Below are 17,396 nucleotides of genomic sequence, written 5' to 3'. Positions count from 1 at the left end.
TCATCTCAGGGCTGTGAGCCTGAGCCCCAAGTTGGGCTCCTCTCTGGCCATGTTGCCAGTTAGGGATTCTTTGTCTCTCCCTCTCCCTCTGCCCCTTCTCCCTTCTCTCCCGCAACCCTTAAAAAAAAAAAAAAAAAAAAGTAAAAAGTAAAAAGGAAGACCAGCTGCCAGGAGCACAGAAAGGCTTTATTTATCTTGCCAAATCCTTGCTAATACCTCCTCACTTGCTAAATAACTGTCTCAGTCCAAGGCCTTCTCCTCACCTCCCCACTTACAGAAAAGAGGCTGGCAGAGGTGACTGTGACGTAATTTGCCCGAGTCCCCTGCGTTTTGGAAAGGAGAGAACAGCAGCAGCAGGCAGGGCCTCTGGGACATGTCTCCCTCACGCTCTGGAATCCAGGCTGCTCATCCGTGCTCTTTGTGTCCTCCCCTCACACTCAGAGGGGGCTCAGAGGACGGTGTGGTGTTGCCCAAGACCTGCCCTGGGCGTCCAGAGATGGAGGCCAAGGCCATGGCGACACAGGTGATCCTATCTGGGGGTGATCCTATCTACAAGGTGGGCATTCCCCAAGCACTGTCATGAAAATAGCAGTGATGTTACCCTCCGCTGTAGCATGGAGTCACCACAGAGCTCCAGGGAACCAAGCCCCACCTGCTGCGGGACCGCTACAGCTCTGCAGTTCTCGGGCCCCTGTGCTCCACCCTGGACTGACCTTCTCACCGGTTCCTCACTACAGAGCCCCTGGAAGAGGACGAGGAGACCCCCCAGCTGATGCGGACCAAGAGTGACGCAGCCTGCGTGATCCAGAGGCGGCCCCGGGCCCGTGCACCTGGTGAGGCCCAGAGGATCCGGCGACATCGCTTCTCCATCAATGGGCACTTTTATAACCACAAGGTGATGTTTCTGCCCAACCTCTCCCCTGGGCTGTGAAGCTGAGGCCCCAGGGAGGCAGCCCCAGGCACTGCTGGGCCTTTGGAAGGCCAGGCCCCACCAGAGTCTTGTCAGACTCTGTGTGCTGGTGTGGTCACAGCTGCGTCCTCACCAATAAATGGGCTTGGGAGGAGAAATAGCTTGCCCAAAATGACATCAAAATAACAGTCAAAAGAAAGAAAGAGAGAGAGAGAAGGAAGGAAGGAAGAAAGAACGAATGAACACATTCCAACTGGTCACCCCAAAGCCTGTTTTGGGGGCTTTTGTATTTTGCTTTTACTTTTACTTTTGTTTTTGTTTTTGTTTTTGCTTTTACCACATACTTACTGTCAATCCATTTTCCCAAGGTGTGTGGATTTTTGGAAAGTAATGCCAAGTTTATGTCTAACTAGACAGTTTTCTCTGAGATTTCCACCCAAGCTCGATTGAGAGTTTCACGGGAACGTGATGTGCTGCTGACTTTCTCCCTGGGTCAAGTAAGTTCTAGATTGAGGTGTGCCCAGGGGCACGTGTTTCTGGGCCCCAGAGAACCCACACTGCTCCTGGTTCCCAGAACTTAGCCTTTTGTCCAAGCATGCATTGTACTGACCTGATGAAAAGATCTCCTTCCCCAGATGACATCAGTCCCTAAACAAATCCAACTGTAAAAGGAGAAGTTGATTGTTTCTATAAATGGCATGAGTGGCAGTCTGGGTGAGGCCCTGGAGGGAGCGTCCTGTAACTGGGCCACATCCTGCAGCGCTAGGAAATGGAAGCAGAGGTTTCCAGTTGAAGGAGCTGCCTGTCTTGATAGGCGATGACTCACGGGAGGGGGAGGGTGCTGGCAAAGGCAGCTCCCAGGGTCAGACCTGAAGAACAGTTACCTAGGTTAGGTCTGCCAGGAGCCATTCAAGTGCTCTGGGGGCACCCTGGACTTTGGGGTGAAGGATCCAACAAGGCAAGCAGAAGGGACTCTGCCTTACTAAGAGGACCACCCCTACCCCCACTCTGGTCTGGGTTTGTAATGTGTGTTCATGGGTGACACTACATCATCTTTGCTAAGTGCAGGGAAACCCAGGACCATTTGAGAGTAGTTTCCTGAAAGGGTGCAGGGTTGAAATGAAGCAGAGATTAAGAATGATTTAGATTAGCCAAAGGACCCACAATCTGACCTATATATTCCTTAAATCTTGTTCCGAACGGGTTTAGTCTGTGAAGTGTCCAGTAAGTATACTAGCTCTGTATAGGCAGTTTTGAGGAATTATTAAAAAAATTTAAAAGAATATTTGCATGAGGTTAGCCTCTTCATAGTTCTAGGACCCTAAAAAAGAAAGCTTTCGATCCACAGCTCAAGGGAACAAATAGTGGGGTTTATCTCCAGCACATTCACCCCCTCTTCTAAGAGAATCATTCCTCTCTAAGATCATTCCACCTTTTGTTGTCATTGCAAAAGTCCCAGAGACATGGTGATGTCTGAGGATTCTGTAGCCTTTGAAATGAACAGAAATGAACAATGAGGGCTTCTGTCATTCTTTCATGTCCGTGGGAGCCATGATAGGAAGAAGGGCTCCTCAGCCAGCTCGACACTCAACACGCTAGCCTGTACTCCGGTCTGTGTGGCTCTTTCTCCCAGTAACAGATTTACTGACAGAAGGTGGGTTCATTCTTCCAGGCAAACTAGTATCTTAGGTGTGTTGGACAGCTGGTTCCCATCTCTGGGCTGGGTAAGGGGCTCCTTCTCTCTCTTCCTTTCAATCCATTCGGAATCAGTGTCCTGGGAAATCAGGTAACAGTGTGTACTTGAATCACAGGCAACAAGTAAAAAATAATTACCTAGAATTAACTTCCTGAGGTTGTTATTCTGGATTTTATTTCTTAGAATTGCACAGTTACCTCACTCAATCATTTTCCAAAAGTATTCTGATTCACAGTAGTGTTGGCATGATTTCCAGACTCAGTAAAACTTGGTACCTGTCCCATTGCTTTGTCCTGGGCTGTTAGATTCTAATGTGTTCTATCGGAGAGAAACCATTGTGCTTAGAGATGGCAAAGTAGCAGGGACCTTTGTTTCTACTTGGAGCTGGTCAGTATCATCTTGAGAAAAGGCTCCAGGCAGAAGAAACACTAATAATGTCTTGTTGACAAGACCTTTCTTCTTGAAATAGCTTGACTCCTCTATTCCATATTTCTTGGAAACTGAAAGCCTAGTCCGGCTTTCTATGTAACACAGAGTCACCCTGCATGTCAGCTATGGAGGAAGCAGGTCTGGGTTTGAGTCTGACTCTGATACTTGGGGACACTGAACAAGTCATTCTTATCCCTGAGCCCTAGTTACATCCCCGGGAAAGCAGAGCTAGGACCATAGAGGAGGAATGTATAAATTTGAATTTGGTCTTGGAAAGTGAGGAAGAGCTCACCTTGGGGAAGTGAGATTCACAGGGAGGCCCCAGTGCCACAGGGGTAAAGCATGGGGTTTCCAATGGCTCTGCCCTTTCTGGATGGAGGACCATGACTAAGCGACTTGACCTCTCCAAGACTCTGTGTCCTTTCTTAAAAGGCATAATGACAGGTACTTCAAAAAAACTGTTGTAAGGATTAAGTCAAAGGTTTTAGGTGAAATGCTTGGCAGGTCTATAACTTGACTCATGCTCCCTGAGGACTTATTAAGCCTCAGACGGTGCTCTGGTTGTCTGTATATATGGCGTCTCACACGGAAAGGCAAAGTACCTGCAGGACTATAATGGGACCCCCAAACCTCGAAGAGCTTGTGTGGCTGGACCACAAGGCATGAGCGAGAGAATCACCGTATCATGTGTGTGAACAGTGAGAGAAGGAAGCAAGGGTATTGTTTAGGCTATGGGACGCCTTCAGATACTTCTAACTAGAACTATGCCACAAGATAGTGCTTCTCAAATCGCACTGTACGGAGAGTATCACTGAGTTTCCTCAAGATGCAGATTCTGGTTCAGGAGTCTGGGGCTGGGAGCCAAGACTGTGCTAATGCAGCTGGTCCAGAACATATTTGGAGTTGCAAGGTTTTTAAAAGGTTGTTCCTTGGGGTAGCAGCATAGAGAATGGGTGGAAAGTGCTGAGATTGAAAGGGGACAGGTGGGGTGCTGATGCAGTGTGAACCGAGAACCTCTACTGCTGGGAGAATGGGGAGGAGTGGATAGATTCCAGAACTTTCAGTCTTAGAATCAACAGACACTTGGCAATATGAGCCAAAGAAAGAGTGAGAAGGAGACTGGGAAGTACTTCAATGGGAATGGCTGCTAAGGTCAAAGAGTTGGCCCTCATAGCTTTGGAGGCATCCCTCTTACAGGCCTCTGTAAGACAAGAGTTGCTACGGCTTCCCCAAGTGCATCAGATGTGGGCACAGCTGTGTGTGGATCTGTCCTGGACAGGCACAGGTGCTTCCAGAGCCCGGGCTCACCTGTGGCCTCAGACCACACTGGACAGTGTGCCCAGATCCTCTGTGAGGTCAGCTCTGTGTCCCTCTGGCCCTGCCCTGAATGGCCCTCCTCCCTCTGCAGACCTCAGTGTTTACTCCTGCTTATGGGTCCGTGACCAACGTGAGGGTCAACAGCACCATGACAACCGTGCATGTGCTCACCTTGCTGCTGAACAAGTTCCGAGTAAGTCTGGCCATGAGCAGGAGGCCTTGCCCTGGGAGGCTGGTGACTTGCTGTCTTGTTGGGGGAGCTAGCAAAGGTTGGGGAAGCTTCCTGTGGTTCCTGGGTAGAAGGTCTAGCAACATTTCCTCTGCTGACACGGCATCTCTGGGATCTTAAGCAGGGAGAGAGGGGAGGATCCTTGGAGACTTGTGCATGTGGCACTGGGGGTCTGGTTCCTGCCAGGGATCCCTTCCTGTCTTGTCTCCTAAAGCCCTGACTTCCTGTTCTTGCCTACACAGGTGGAAAATGGTGCCAGTGAGTTTGCACTCTACATTGTTCATGAGTCTGGGGGTAAGTGTCTGCCTGTGCTTCCATATCATAAACACCAAAGTCTCTGTCTATGTGGCAAGCTCACTGACCATGCTCCTTCTCTCACGGCCACTGTGAATGCTCCCTCCGCCAGCCCCAAACCCAGGCACACTTTCTGCCCCTTACAGAATCCTGCCAAAAACACAAGGGAAGCCATTGTCTTTGATCTCACTCAGTTGGTAGGGTTTGGGGGACACATCAGGGACGGTGAGCTGGAACTGAAACCCCTCGCCCCCTGAGAACGGTTGCAGGACGCACATGTCCCTCTGTGCAGGGTTCTGCTCCATGGTAACTGAGCAGCCTGGCCTCCCTGTGTCCACGCTCTCCTCTCTTCTACTCCCTGGGCTCCTGTTCTGACCTGTCTTTGCTGAATGCCACAATCACACAACATTCAGGGCAACCTTCTCTTCAAGGTCTGGAAAAAGTTCCCAGCCCCTTGGACCACCATTTTTCTACCACATTCCCACCCCAGAACAAAGAGGGGGCAATCCTAATGCCCCAGGAATTTTATAAATGACCTTCTTTTTCAGAGAGAACAAAATTAAAAGACTGTGAGTATCCGCTGATTTCCAGAATCCTGCATGGGCCCTGTGAGAAGATCGCCAGGATATTCCTGATGGAAGCCGACCTGGGCGAGGAAGTTCCCCACGATGTGAGTCGGGACTGAGGTTCAGGGAGACCTGTTCCTCAGGGAGGGGCCGCATGACAGCATGGGGGTCTCCCAAGGGCTCTGAAGATGTGCTTGGCCAGAGCCCTCTGCAGTGACATCTCATCCAGCTGTCCCAAAGGACCCCGAGCCCAGCACAGTGATGGCTCCAGCCTTCCCTCCTCCTGTCAGTGCCCACCAACTCCATCCGCTGGCTTAGGGGAAAAAGGAAGTTGCGTCCTCAAAAACCAATGCCTGAGCCTTCCCTCTCAGGCAGGCAGAAACTTTTCCTTTGTTAGAGTGTATTTAGTTGTCCTTACACTAAAGACTCTCACAGGAACTCCTTATTAGGGGCCTATAAGTACCCGGGGCCTGTGGAAGGGAGACAGGTGCCTAAGGCCCACTGCAGCCTGCATCCTGGTCTAGGAAAGAGCATGCTGCTGAGCTCCCTTGCACAGAAAAGGCCTACAGGGTTTGGGCCAAGGTGAAGGCTAGTGACCCTGTATCCCTTGGACCACTCACAGACTAGCACAGCTTTGTTCCACGGTTAGTAATGGAGGCGTTCCCAGTGCTCCGCTCCCCCGCTCTGGAGAACCCCCAGTGTGGTTCTACTCTCTGTTGAATACTTTTCCCAATATCCAGCTTCATCTTTCCTCCCAGGGATAATAGGCTGTGCAGTGAGCATGGGCCTCTCTGTTCTCCGTCCTAGTACAGACTGAGTGCTGGGGGTGAGTGGGGAGATGGGTAGCCCCTTCCCGGGCTAGAAGACAGGGCTAAATCAGCAGCTGTGGAGACCCTGAGGAAAAGAAAACACATTTTTGGCTTCTAATTTAAAGCACATTAAAATGTTCTTGGATTTTCTAGGTCGCTCAGTACATTAAATTTGAAATGCCGGTGCTGGACAGTTTTGTTGAAAAATTAAAAGAAGAGGAGGAAAGAGAAATAATCAAACTGACCATGAAGTAAGCAGCACATAAAGAGCCAGTCGTGGGTCAAGTGTGCAGGGCAGAGCCCCCAGGCTGGGGCCGGGCGAGCTCTCTCCTCCAGGGCATGGCGCTGGCCCAAATCAGGGAGGCCTGCCCACCCTGGCTGCCCGGCACCACCCGCTGGCCCCCTGCTCTGTAGTGAGGGCAAGCTGGGGTGATAGCCTGCGGAAAGGACAGGAGGCAAGCCAAACCGCCCCTCTGGCTTCAGCACCTCGCCAGCTACAGAGGGGCGCCGCTGTTGAAACAGCTCGGGAGAATCAGGCAGGAGCAGGGGTGGGCGCTGGAGCAGGGTCATGAACTCTACAGGAGACACAGCCCTGGAGGAGTGACCGAGGAGAAGGTCTGCTCGGGGCACATTTCGCCAGGTCTGGGCCTTTCCCGCTAGTGAGAATTCTGAGCCTGCCAAAGAGTGGTGACCGCTGGAACCCTCTGTACCAGCTGGTGTTTTCAGGTGCAGGGGACCTGTTCAATGGAAAGGTGAGCAGGTGTCACCTGCGGGCTCCTGGGGAAGCTACATCAAGGCCTGGCTGCTTGAGGCTAGCCAAGTTGCATCTGCCAATGATTGGTCTGTTCCTCTGTAGAGTGAAAGATGGGGTGGGGGTGGGGGAACATGTGGTCCACTCAGCCGGGGCCAGGTTTGGGGTCCTCCTTAGGAAGGGAAGGAGGCAGTCTGCTCATGGTGAGAGGACCTGCAGTTGGGGGACTGGTTTGGATTCCGGTATCTGGCTGAATGGGTTTTGGAATGCCTCAGCCCTTCCCCCAACCCCCTACCCCAGCTTTCCATCTGTGTAGTGAGGCCCCTTTCAGGAGGACAGCAGAGACACCCGGTCAGAGGGGACAGTCCACCATGCAGTCTGCTGTAAGTCTGGGAGCTAGAAGGGGACATGGGGGTCACCTGGCTAGTGTAGTCAGAGGACAGAGAAGAAACCAAGGCCTGAGGTGCAGAAGGTTGGAGCATAGGTCACTGACGAGACTGGGCCTGAATGCAGGTTTCCTGATCCCCACTCTGCCACCCTGTCCCCTCCAGCACGCTCTGTCCTATAGTGGAGAATCTCTGGAATAGAAACAGCACATTCTGCATTTGAAGCTTGCCAGCGTCTGCAGCCCCAAGTGCCTGCTCCTCTAAGCCGCTGGTTTGGCAGGGTGTGGCCTGGCTCTTCTTCCCTGGCCTCAGCGGAGGAGAGATGGTGGCTGCTGAGCAGCCTTAGGTCTACTGGCCCAGCTATCTGTGCGCCCCCTTGCTCTGTCCCCCTCTCCTGGTGTCCTCCTGGTGAGTCCTCTTGGCTGTGTCTCCCTCCAGGTTCCAAGCCCTGCGTCTGACGATGCTGCAGCGCCTGGAGCAGCTGGTGGAGGCCAAGTAGCCAGCTAGCAACGGCCTCATCTGAAGCCCCCCACAGCCAGTGCCCCTGCATGCGGGTGGCCAGGCCCTGACTGAGGAATTTCAGCCCCCGCACTTCTATGCGTCTTTCTGCCTGAGTGCCATGCGTCCCATGTCCCTGGCTCTTGGCTCCAAGCTGAGCACTCACGGGGCCCAGAGCCAGGCCTGAGGAGCCACGACTTTGCTCGGTGCAGTCTATGTCTGAGGCTTGCCTGGGCAGTATGCAGCCCTGAAGCTGGGTAACTGGTCACATGATGTGGCTGGATGGCATGGCCAGTCCTGTTCCTGCCACCCCTCTCTTGCTCAGGAGAGTGGTATGTGATCGAGCCTGTGGGGTGTGTGCTCTCTCTGTTTTCCCAGTGCCTAGGCCCAGAGTTTCTGCCTGGCCACAAGCCCCTGACCTCTTCATCCACGTGAACCATGAGATCCTGTCTGCTTTCACCTCATGCTGCTGCTCAAGGCTCTACGGAGAAAATCAGGGGCTGCCAGAAGATAGGGGATGTGCCCTGCTTCTGACCTTCACTTCCCTGTGGCAATCCTGGCCTCCAAGACTTTGATGCCACCCTCTGAGCATTGCACAGCCTAGCACACTGGCAGCAGAGCTCAGACCCCGGACAAGACCATGAGCATCCCATCCTCTCTCCGAAGTACTGGCTTCTAACTTCTTGTTGGGACCAGAAGAATTCTTATAAGGAACTTGCTGCAGGAAACAAGGTGCTTTGATCCTATAAAGGAGGTGGCCCCCATGGGCAGCAGGGTCCAGGGCTCAGGCAGTGGCTCAGGAAGGCAATGCTCAGTCCCCATCACTGCTGTCCCGTGGATGCCTGTGTGCCTCCTGTCCTTTCTGGGCTTATTCCTTCAATCTCTACACTTCCCATCAAAGGGGCACAATGAGAAGCAATGTCTATTTGAGGAGAAAGGGCTTTGAATTCCCTGGGGCCAGAACAATTTGGATTTGTCATCTGAGGGAGAATTTCTGGAATGAACTGGAAGGCCTTTGCAAAACTAACTATACAATAGTTTACATTGGTCATGTGAAGTGTTTGTCCAAATAGAGCAAGTTAAAGACCATATTCTTTTCCCACTGGGGCCTGTGGATAGTGGATTTAAAGGAAAAAACTATAAAGTCTTCCAAATAAAAGAGACAGTCCAGCTCTGCTCCATGTACTGGCTCCTTCCTGGCACCCGGAAAGAGCCGAGCCTGGGAGCAGCTGCACTGTGTAAACTCACAGTTCCAGGTGAGCTTTCTGCCAGGACATCCCGGCCTAGCTCCATCATCATGGAGACACGCGGAAGTGCCCTAGGGAGACGGCCTCCCGTATCTGTCATCTCTGCTCTCCCTTCCTTTCCTAGTTTCCTAGGTGCTCAATAAAGGTGCGCTCTATTGAACTGAAGGAATTCGGACCAAGCCTTCTTTCTGAGTTATGTGTCTATCTTGACTCCCAGATCTAACCTCTGAAACTTTGTATGTGTGGCCAAATTTGGCAAAAGAGCCAAAGCTGAGCCACAGCCTAGTGCTCTGGACCCCAACGTGACTCATTCATTTCAGTGCATAGCCCGAGGACTAGTGTGGGGCCTGAGGACAGAGGAAGAATCACTGGTGGGGGTCTGTGGGCAGCCTGGAGGGTGAGCAATCGAATCACCCTGATTCACAGAATCTCAGCTTCAGGAGGACCATAGGAATCTTCCAGACAGGGGCTCCGAGGGGACGGCAGCAGTACCTCAGGGAGGGTAGAAAACAAATCAAACAGGCTTCTCCAGGCTGTTCTACTCCCCAACCCATAGTTACAAGCTCAGGTCTAGTTCAACTGCCAATCCACTATTCAGGAGTAATTGTGCCAGGCTCGTGCTCAGTTCAGGAGGGACAAAGACGGAGCCACAGTTCATCTCAGTACGAGGTGTTTGGTGTTATCCTCAACTGGAGAAGCAGGCTGGATATCCAGGAGGGTCAGGGGACCAACAGACGATGGAGCTGGTGTAGGTCCCCGGAAGGATGCCTGGAGGCTGAGCCCAGGTTGGGATAGGTGGCTTTCCAGCCTGAGAAACACCTCCGGCTTAGGAGCAGGACAGGGCCCTGCACATGGGAAGACATCAGAGGCCCTCCAAAAGCACTTGCTGGTTTTGTTTTATAGTTTTTCTCATTTTAGGATTTTTTTTTTTTGCAATCTTTACAATATTATTTAAGGCCTGCCTAGATAAGCACCACTTTTAAACTAGACATTATCAAAACATAGCTAAGAAAAATCACTAGCAAGTTGCACAGGAAAGAGAAAAATACACACTTCTATAGTCATCCGAGGGGTGGGTTAGCCAATCTTTTTAACAACAGTGTGTTTGTTTTTCAAGGCAATTTGTAAATCTGCTAACTCAGCTCACTGTGCCACCACCACTTCAGACTTTCTCTGCTAGCTCTGTGGCTTCCTGCTGGTTTATGTGGGAACTTTCTTTTCTTCTCTCCATAGAGCTTATGGTATTTCTCATGTACTCCCTCACTAACTAGTATCTCAGACAACAAAAGTATCCAAAACCAAAGTACAGATTCCTATGAGTGAATGTCCTCTGTTAGAACAGGACTGTCTTCCCAGGTCAGGTCTCAGGAACCAGAGAAAATAATAAACACAGGATGAAATCAACAGGATTGCAAAAGAAGGACTGGACTCACGGAAAACAGGGTGGTTTGCCCAGAACAAATCATCAGAAGGAACCAAAAAAACAGCTTGTTTTTCTCATGTGATAACTACATGCCACCTGTAGGAATGTTTACCAGAAAATGGATTAAAGGCCTTCCCACTGTCACAATAAAGCCATGTGTTCACCCAGGATACATCTGGTCCTTTAGTCCCAGGGAAACAAAGCACAAGGCTTATCAACCTTCTGACCAGGTGATTTGCCGAGGAGCCAGCAAAGCACAATGTGTGCCACCATGGGCAGGAGGCAGGCACCCTGCAGCTGTGGAGAAGGAGTGGGATATCCTTTCCAGGTGCCTGGGTGGGCAGCAGCCCCCCTGCCTCAGTCCCTCAACTATGATCAAGCAGGAAGTGCAGTCAGAGCCAAGCCATTCTAAGTATAAAAACAGCACAGCACGTGTACACGTGCTGTACTTTGGCCCCACAAGCTGAGATTGCCTGGAAGAAAGCCAGCTGTTGACCTGCCCCTGGACTCACAGCATGCAGGGTGGGGCTCTGCTCCCTCCTGGCCATGCTTTTAATAGAGATGTTTTCTGCAAACCCAGGAATGGGAATCCCCAAAGTTTCCTTTCCCAGGGAAACCAAAGGAAACAGAAAGCAAAGTCTCGGGCTTGGTGGACAGAGCCATTGTCAGGGTCCCTTTGTGGGAGATGGACCAGGGCTGTTACTGCACTTGTGACCAGCCTCTCTTGTGGTCTTGCCAAATGCAGCAGTGCTCCCTGCTAAAACGGAGCTTTTCCACGTCATGTGTGTACACCCTTCTTCTTAGAACGAGCTCTTCAAATACAACTAGGCTCAAGGGCACACTGGTCCCTGTAGGGTGGTTTCTCAGAGAAGCCTCAGCTTGGTGGAGGTTATAGCAGTGAAGCTGCTGAAAGCAGTTCAGTTCAGGATATATTTGAAGACAGAGACACCAGAATTCAGAGTTGGAGTGGGTTTGGATTTGGGGTGAAAAAAGACACAAAGACAGACTTTTGGCCTGAGCAACTAGAAAGGAGTTGCCATCAATTGTTGGGAAGAAGACTGTTGAAGGAACAGGTTGGGTGAATGTCAGCAATTCCTCTGTGGTGCAGGTTAGCTTCAGGATGTCCCGCACACATGCAAATGGCAGCTGAGTAAACAATTGGATATATATAGGTCTGGAGTTTAACACTGTTTGCATCCCAGGGTCAGACTAGAGTTACCAAGTCAGGAGTCTTCAGGTAAACAGATGGTACTGGAAGCCATCAGACTGGAGCAGCTCTACAGGGGAATGAGGGCAAAGAGAAAGGAGGTTAGATGACCTAGCCCCTGCCAGGCTGGTGGAGGAGGAGGAGCTTTTAAGAGAGGAGAACCAGGAGAGATCATTATTAAAGAGAAATGAGGGGTTATGCCGAAAATCAGGAGACTCTGGTGCCAACAAGAGCCCTCCCAATCCTTGCTCTTCCACTTAACATGCTGTGGGAACTTGAGCAAACTTCTCTAAGACTCCGGTTTTGTTATCTATAGAGTATGATCATTCCCATCCTCCAGAGGCTTTTTTTGTTGTTAATTAAAGGTGTTAAGCACAAAATGGAGTCATTTGCCCCAGCCCCTCACCGCCTCTGCCCACGGGAAACCAAGACTTAGTTACAGTTTCAACCTATCCCAGGAATGTGGTCTTGTAACATTTGAAATTTCCTTAGGGGCACTATTGAGTTCATCCTCATGACAAAAACTGCCTTTCCTTCCCTCCCCACCAAAATATAACAATTTTTTTTTTCCTTTCGCTAATAACTCTTTGTTCCACTCTCCTTCCTATAAAAACTTTTCACTTTGTACAACTCCTTGGAACATCCCTACTTCCTAGATGGGATGCTACCCATTCACGAATTGCTTAGGAAAGCCAACTGAGATCTTAAAATTTACCTGAAACTAATATAACACTGTAAGTTAACTATACTGGAATTAAGCAAACAAACAAAAAAAAAATCTTGACATTTACTTGGTTAAACAACAACAACAACAACAAAAACAACAACAACAAACCACCTTTTTAAAGCACGGGGGACCGTATCAGTAACAGTTTTGGCTCTCCAAGAGTAACACTTAATAATTAGTAAATGCTCCAAACTTATGGGCAGAACGAGGTCTAGGGGTTGGTCCGGCCGGTGCCGCCTTTCAAAAGCCCCCACTGACCGGGCTGCAGTCAGCCGGCTCCGGAGGCCACGGCGCGCACACAAAGGGACCCGGCCACAGGTCTCGCGCTCCTCGGGTCCTCGGGGAGGACCTCGGCGCGGCGGGAAAAGGAAACAAACAGGAGGAAGCAAAGGGTTTCTTCTTTCCGGTGGGCCCAGCACCATAGAGGGTCGCCCCCGCCACGTTCCTAGAGCGGCCGCGCTGCGCCCACTGACGGCAAGGCCCGCACTTCCGGCGGCGCGAGGGGCGCCCAGCGAGCGAGCGAGCCAGGGTGGCGGCGGGCGGCCCGCTGCGCGGTGAGTGGGCCGGGGGCGCGCGGCCCGGTGCTCGGAGGCGGCTCGGGCGCCGCTTGGCAGCCGCCGGGCGGCGCAGACCCGGGTCCGCTAGGAAGGCTCTGCGCCGGGCGGGGGCGAGGGCGGAGGGAGCTGGGCGGGCCCGGCCTGCAAGGAGCGGCCGGCGGAGGCCTGGGGAGGGCGGAGGCCTGCACCAGAGCGCCCGTGGGGCGGGCCGCAGTCCCCACGACGGCCGTCGCCCGGCGCTTTTCAGGACTAAATCCTTGGATCGGATGCTGAGGTAGCACAGGGCTGTTAGGAGCGAGCCGCAGGCACGGACTCCTTTACACCTCTGACACCCCGACGATGTCGCAGCTTTGTTGTCCTCCCGGTTTTATGTAGGAGCAAGCAGGTCCATTCCGGGTATGCGCGTTCGCACGACTGCAGCTCCATCGCTCAGGTTTGCCGTAACATCCGCACCTGCGGAGGAATTATGCCGAGCACCGGTCTCTGCGCTGGACGTCGGTTCGGCCACCAAGAGGACTGGCTCTAGGATCAGGCTGCTAGGGGTTGGGGACCTGGCCGAAATCGGCCTGCCTTTACTTAGCTGTGAAATGGAAAGCATCGCATAAAGCTGCTTATGAGAGTTAAAGGTTATAGAACAGTGTCTGCGTACCACTAAGGCTACCTCTCAGTATGATTTCCTCACTGTAGTGTTCTAGGTGGATTGCATAGTCTCAGAGTTTCCTATCAGATCTGACTTCTATAGCATGAAAAAATTAAATTTTTTCCATGTGTGCTTCCCATGATAGCTGTGTTTTGAACTTCAACACTTAGGTACCTAACAAATGTCTCCTTGAAACAGATATTCTGTAAATAGGTAAAGACTCTGTAATAGATACTCTGCAAATATTGACCAAAGTTAATGAGTGGTGCTCCTTCGGTGATAGGTATTGTATGCAGTTTGCTCTTTCTGATACTTAACTGTAATTACAACAGAGATAATTATTAAATATCCAAGTAAAGTCCTTAGTACTACCAGGCCTGGAGTCTGAATTACATAAAAAGATGAAGGAAAGGCAAGAACAATGATGTCATTTGTATTTTCAGTTATTTGCTTTATAAACTTTTATGCAAAGACTCTGGGTAATTATTCCCATTTTAAAGTCTTTCCTGACACAGTTTCAGTCATTTTATTACTTTTTCAACCTAGCTTATCCCACTTTGTCACCTGTTTATGTTTATGGCCATTATTTTAAATAACCTTATAAATAAAATGAAATTATTTTATTTGAATTTTCGCAGCATTTAAATATTTAAAAACTTCTATTTTTGCATGTAAACTTATTTTCTTCCCCTCATTTTCTTGTGTTCTACTCACCACCCTTTGTTTCTACTCAGTTTCATTCTGTTTTCCAGCAAAAATTCTTCTGAATTTTTTTCTTCTCCAGAAACAATTTACTTATTTCAAATTTCAAAGAATTGTCCTCTTTCTTGGGCCATTAGAATCTAAGGGGGGGGAAAAAACCAATAAGACATCCTTTTCATTTACATTTTTCTCATCCAGTATTACTGAATTGACTCATGGAAACTTGCCATTCCTTATAGGGTAGTTCCTACTTTCAGAACAATGCTACAAAGTTAGAGCCAAGTCGTATTCATGCTGTGACAGTAGAATGGTGAAACAAGAAAAGATAAACAAAATTAATTTAATAAAGTAGTATACTATTTCATCTCTTTCTAATTTGGATGCCTTAAGTAGTCACCAGTAAGTAAGTAAGTAGAATTTTAACATGGAAGTAAATACTAAAATTTAATAATATTCTAATCCCCAAATTTTGATTGTCTTTCAGAGTTAATTCTTCTTAGAATATTATGGTGTCTCCACCTTTTAATTCTTCAGTTATATACTCATTTAATAATGCCTAATAAAAATTTATTATTTCCCATTTATCACTTCTGTCCCAACAGACAAAAACTCCATAGGTAAATTTGGTCAAAATTTGCGGGTATTTATTAAATTGAAACCCTGGGAATTATTAGAATTATTTTGCAAGTATTCCCCCCCCCCCAGAATTGTTTTTTTTTTTCCTATGCATCAGATACATTTTTTAATTTACACAGGGATGCAGTTTCCGCAGGTTGAAGATTGAATAATTGTGTTCAGGTTGAAGAACAACAATAAAGAGTGATCTGCTTTGGCTTTTATTTTTTTCTTTCACACAGAAAATTGAGCTACGTAGCTCTAGGAAGTGAAACTTCAGCTCAGAAGAAGAGAGCAGACTCTTAAGAATATATTTGGCTCATCACCATGCGGTTAGGAAAACCAAAGGGAAGTATTTCTCGGAGCTCGAGCCAAGGAAAAGCCTATGAAAACTCACGCAAAACAGGCCGGCAGCGGCAAAGATGGGGAATGACTGTTCGATTTGACTCAAGTTTGAGTAGACTGAGAAGAAGTCTGGATGAGAAACCTTATAAATGTACTGAATGTGAAAAGAGTTTCAGTCAGAGCTCAACTCTTTTTCAACATCAAAAGATTCACACTGGAAAGAAATCCCATAAATGTGCCGATTGTGGGAAAAGTTTCTTTCAGAGCTCTAACCTCATTCAGCATCGGCGGATCCATACCGGGGAAAAGCCCTATAAATGTGATGAGTGTGGAGAAAGGTTTAAACAGAGCTCAAATCTCATTCAGCACCAGAGAATTCATACTGGAGAAAAACCCTATCAGTGTGATGAGTGTGGCCGATGTTTCAGCCAGAGTTCCCACCTTATTCAGCATCAGAGAACCCACACAGGGGAGAAGCCCTACCAGTGCAGTGAATGTGGCAAATGCTTCAGCCAGAGTTCTCATCTTAGGCAGCACATGAAGGTGCACAAAGAAGAGAAACCTCGTAAAACCCGGGGCAAAAACATTAGATCAAAAACTCACTTAGTGTCATCCTGGAAAGCTGGTACAGGTAGGAAGTCAGTGGCTGGTCTCCGCTAAGGAAAGGGTGCTGCTTCAGCCTTTTAAAATAAATAAATAAAAGCTCTCTCTTTTAGAACTGGAGATATTTTGTAATAGAGCTCTTAAATACTATATACTTTCCTAGCATGGAGACATTGTAATGACATTGGGCTGAAAGAAACTATGAGTCCAACTGTTCTCATCTTTTTTTTTTTTTTTTAATGTAACTTGGAGTACAAAAAACTGAAACTATGTTTTAAGAGAATATAAGATCCTTGACCTCATGTGATATTGCTTCCTGCATCATTTTGACAAAACAACCATGTTTTGATGACACATGTAAAAGTATAGGTATTCTGATGACTCCTCAGCTTTAGGACTTTCTGTGGAAGGAGTAGTTAAAAGGGAGAAGAAGTTAATCCCATTAGGTCGGAAGTTCTGCAACTGATGAGGAGATTTTATGTTTGTAAAGTTTTGTAGTATATTAACCACTGGTTTGTAAGTATGACTCAAGACTCAATATATTAACATGTATTCATGTTCACAGATTTTTAATCAACAAAGCCCATCCCTCTGTTGGCTTTTTGTTTTTGTTTCATTTTGTTTCCCCTTCTGCTAATGGATAGTTATTAATTAAGGAATTGAATTTCCCTCTTTTCCACTAAATTCTTAGAGATATTCTAGAAGCCAAAGTGAGAATTGAATTAGACTGTAAGTCTACTCTTAGGAGCACGGTTCTTTGAAGTGATATTAGACTGTCTCTTGTTTTCCAGAAGTTGGGGTGGACTTATGTTGATCCATCCCCATGCCTTTGCCTTTTGACATTCTCTTATGCTCTGACAAACTGAGCTATGAGCTAGCCTTTTAGGTCTACATGAATGAATAATTAAACCATATACCAACATACCTCAACTTGTTAATTAGAAATCTACAATTTACACACTTCCCTGCTTTCCCCCTTTGAGAGTTTTAGGTAACACTGGTTATCTTAAACAAATGTTTAAGCCGGTAGCGAAAGTCATTTAATTCAAGTGTTGGTGCATTTGTAGCTCCATGTGTAGATTTTGAAATGTAAGCTAACTTTCTCTGAGTTAATATGAATTATTTATGGAGTCTAGCATACATGTTTCTTTACTTTCATCAGAACAGTGCCAAGTGTCAGACTTTCTTATCAGCCTTCAGCTCAGGTTTTAATTTCTATTGAATGCTAACATTCTTCTGATTTTTTTTTGTATCTTTTATAATCATACCAGTTCCTGCTGTATTAATGACAGTTATCCATAAAAATAAAACAAAATGGAATATTTTGCATACTACTATCCTCTGTTTATTCTGCTTCTGGGAAATGGTTTTAATGATTTAAACAACCCCTAAAATCATAGCTTTTGGAAGAACCATTTGATTTGCCTATTTTTTTTTATTTCCTC

At 48.2% G+C, this 17,396-nt stretch overlaps 2 protein-coding genes and 1 long non-coding RNA gene across 12 annotated transcripts in view; 2 read left to right on the top strand and 1 right to left on the bottom strand.

The window, feature by feature from the left end:
- Positions 1-9,297, top strand: part of RASSF4 (Ras association domain family member 4) — a 30,944-nt gene extending 21,647 nt beyond the window's left edge. For 5 of the 9 annotated variants that reach the window (XM_082719686.1, XM_082719684.1, XM_082719688.1 and 2 more), the window contains 6 exons: positions 738-895; positions 4,444-4,545; positions 4,824-4,875; positions 5,424-5,545; positions 6,404-6,501; positions 7,826-9,297. In XM_082719686.1, coding sequence (XP_082575812.1) covers positions 738-895; positions 4,444-4,545; positions 4,824-4,875; positions 5,424-5,545; positions 6,404-6,501; positions 7,826-7,886 — 593 coding nt within the window. In that variant the 3' untranslated portion in view covers positions 7,887-9,297. The remainder of the gene's footprint in view (positions 1-737; positions 896-4,443; positions 4,546-4,823; positions 4,876-5,423; positions 5,546-6,403; positions 6,502-7,825) is intronic. The other 4 variants (XM_082719689.1, XM_082719692.1, XM_082719690.1 and 1 more) reach the window with 1 other exon arrangement.
- Positions 9,298-11,562: 2,265 nt separating this feature from the next.
- On the bottom strand, positions 11,563-12,915 carry LOC309859183. The gene is made up of 2 exons (XR_014308586.1): positions 12,601-12,915; positions 11,563-11,832 (listed from the first exon to the last, which is right to left on the bottom strand). It is a non-coding gene; the product is annotated as an uncharacterized lncRNA (long non-coding RNA).
- Positions 12,916-12,957: 42 nt separating this feature from the next.
- On the top strand, positions 12,958-17,285 carry ZNF22 (zinc finger protein 22). 2 transcript variants are annotated; one of them, XM_082719693.1, is made up of 2 exons: positions 12,958-13,043; positions 15,246-17,285. In XM_082719693.1, the coding sequence occupies exon 2, from the start codon at positions 15,331-15,333 to the stop codon at positions 16,006-16,008; it is 678 nt and encodes a 225-aa protein (XP_082575819.1). In that variant the 5' UTR covers positions 12,958-13,043; positions 15,246-15,330; the 3' UTR covers positions 16,009-17,285. The 2 variants fall into 2 exon arrangements, with proteins under 2 accessions (XP_082575819.1, XP_082575820.1); XM_082719694.1 differs by lacking the exon at positions 12,958-13,043 and adding an exon at positions 13,341-13,442.
- Positions 17,286-17,396: the final 111 nt, after the last annotated feature.

The sequence above is a fragment of the Mustela nivalis genome, assembly GCF_964662115.1.
Source record: "Mustela nivalis genome assembly, chromosome: 2".
Taxonomy (NCBI): domain Eukaryota; kingdom Metazoa; phylum Chordata; class Mammalia; order Carnivora; family Mustelidae; genus Mustela; species Mustela nivalis.
The sequence above is the reverse complement of the archived record's forward strand: the minus strand, read 5'-3'. Positions and strand labels throughout refer to the sequence as shown.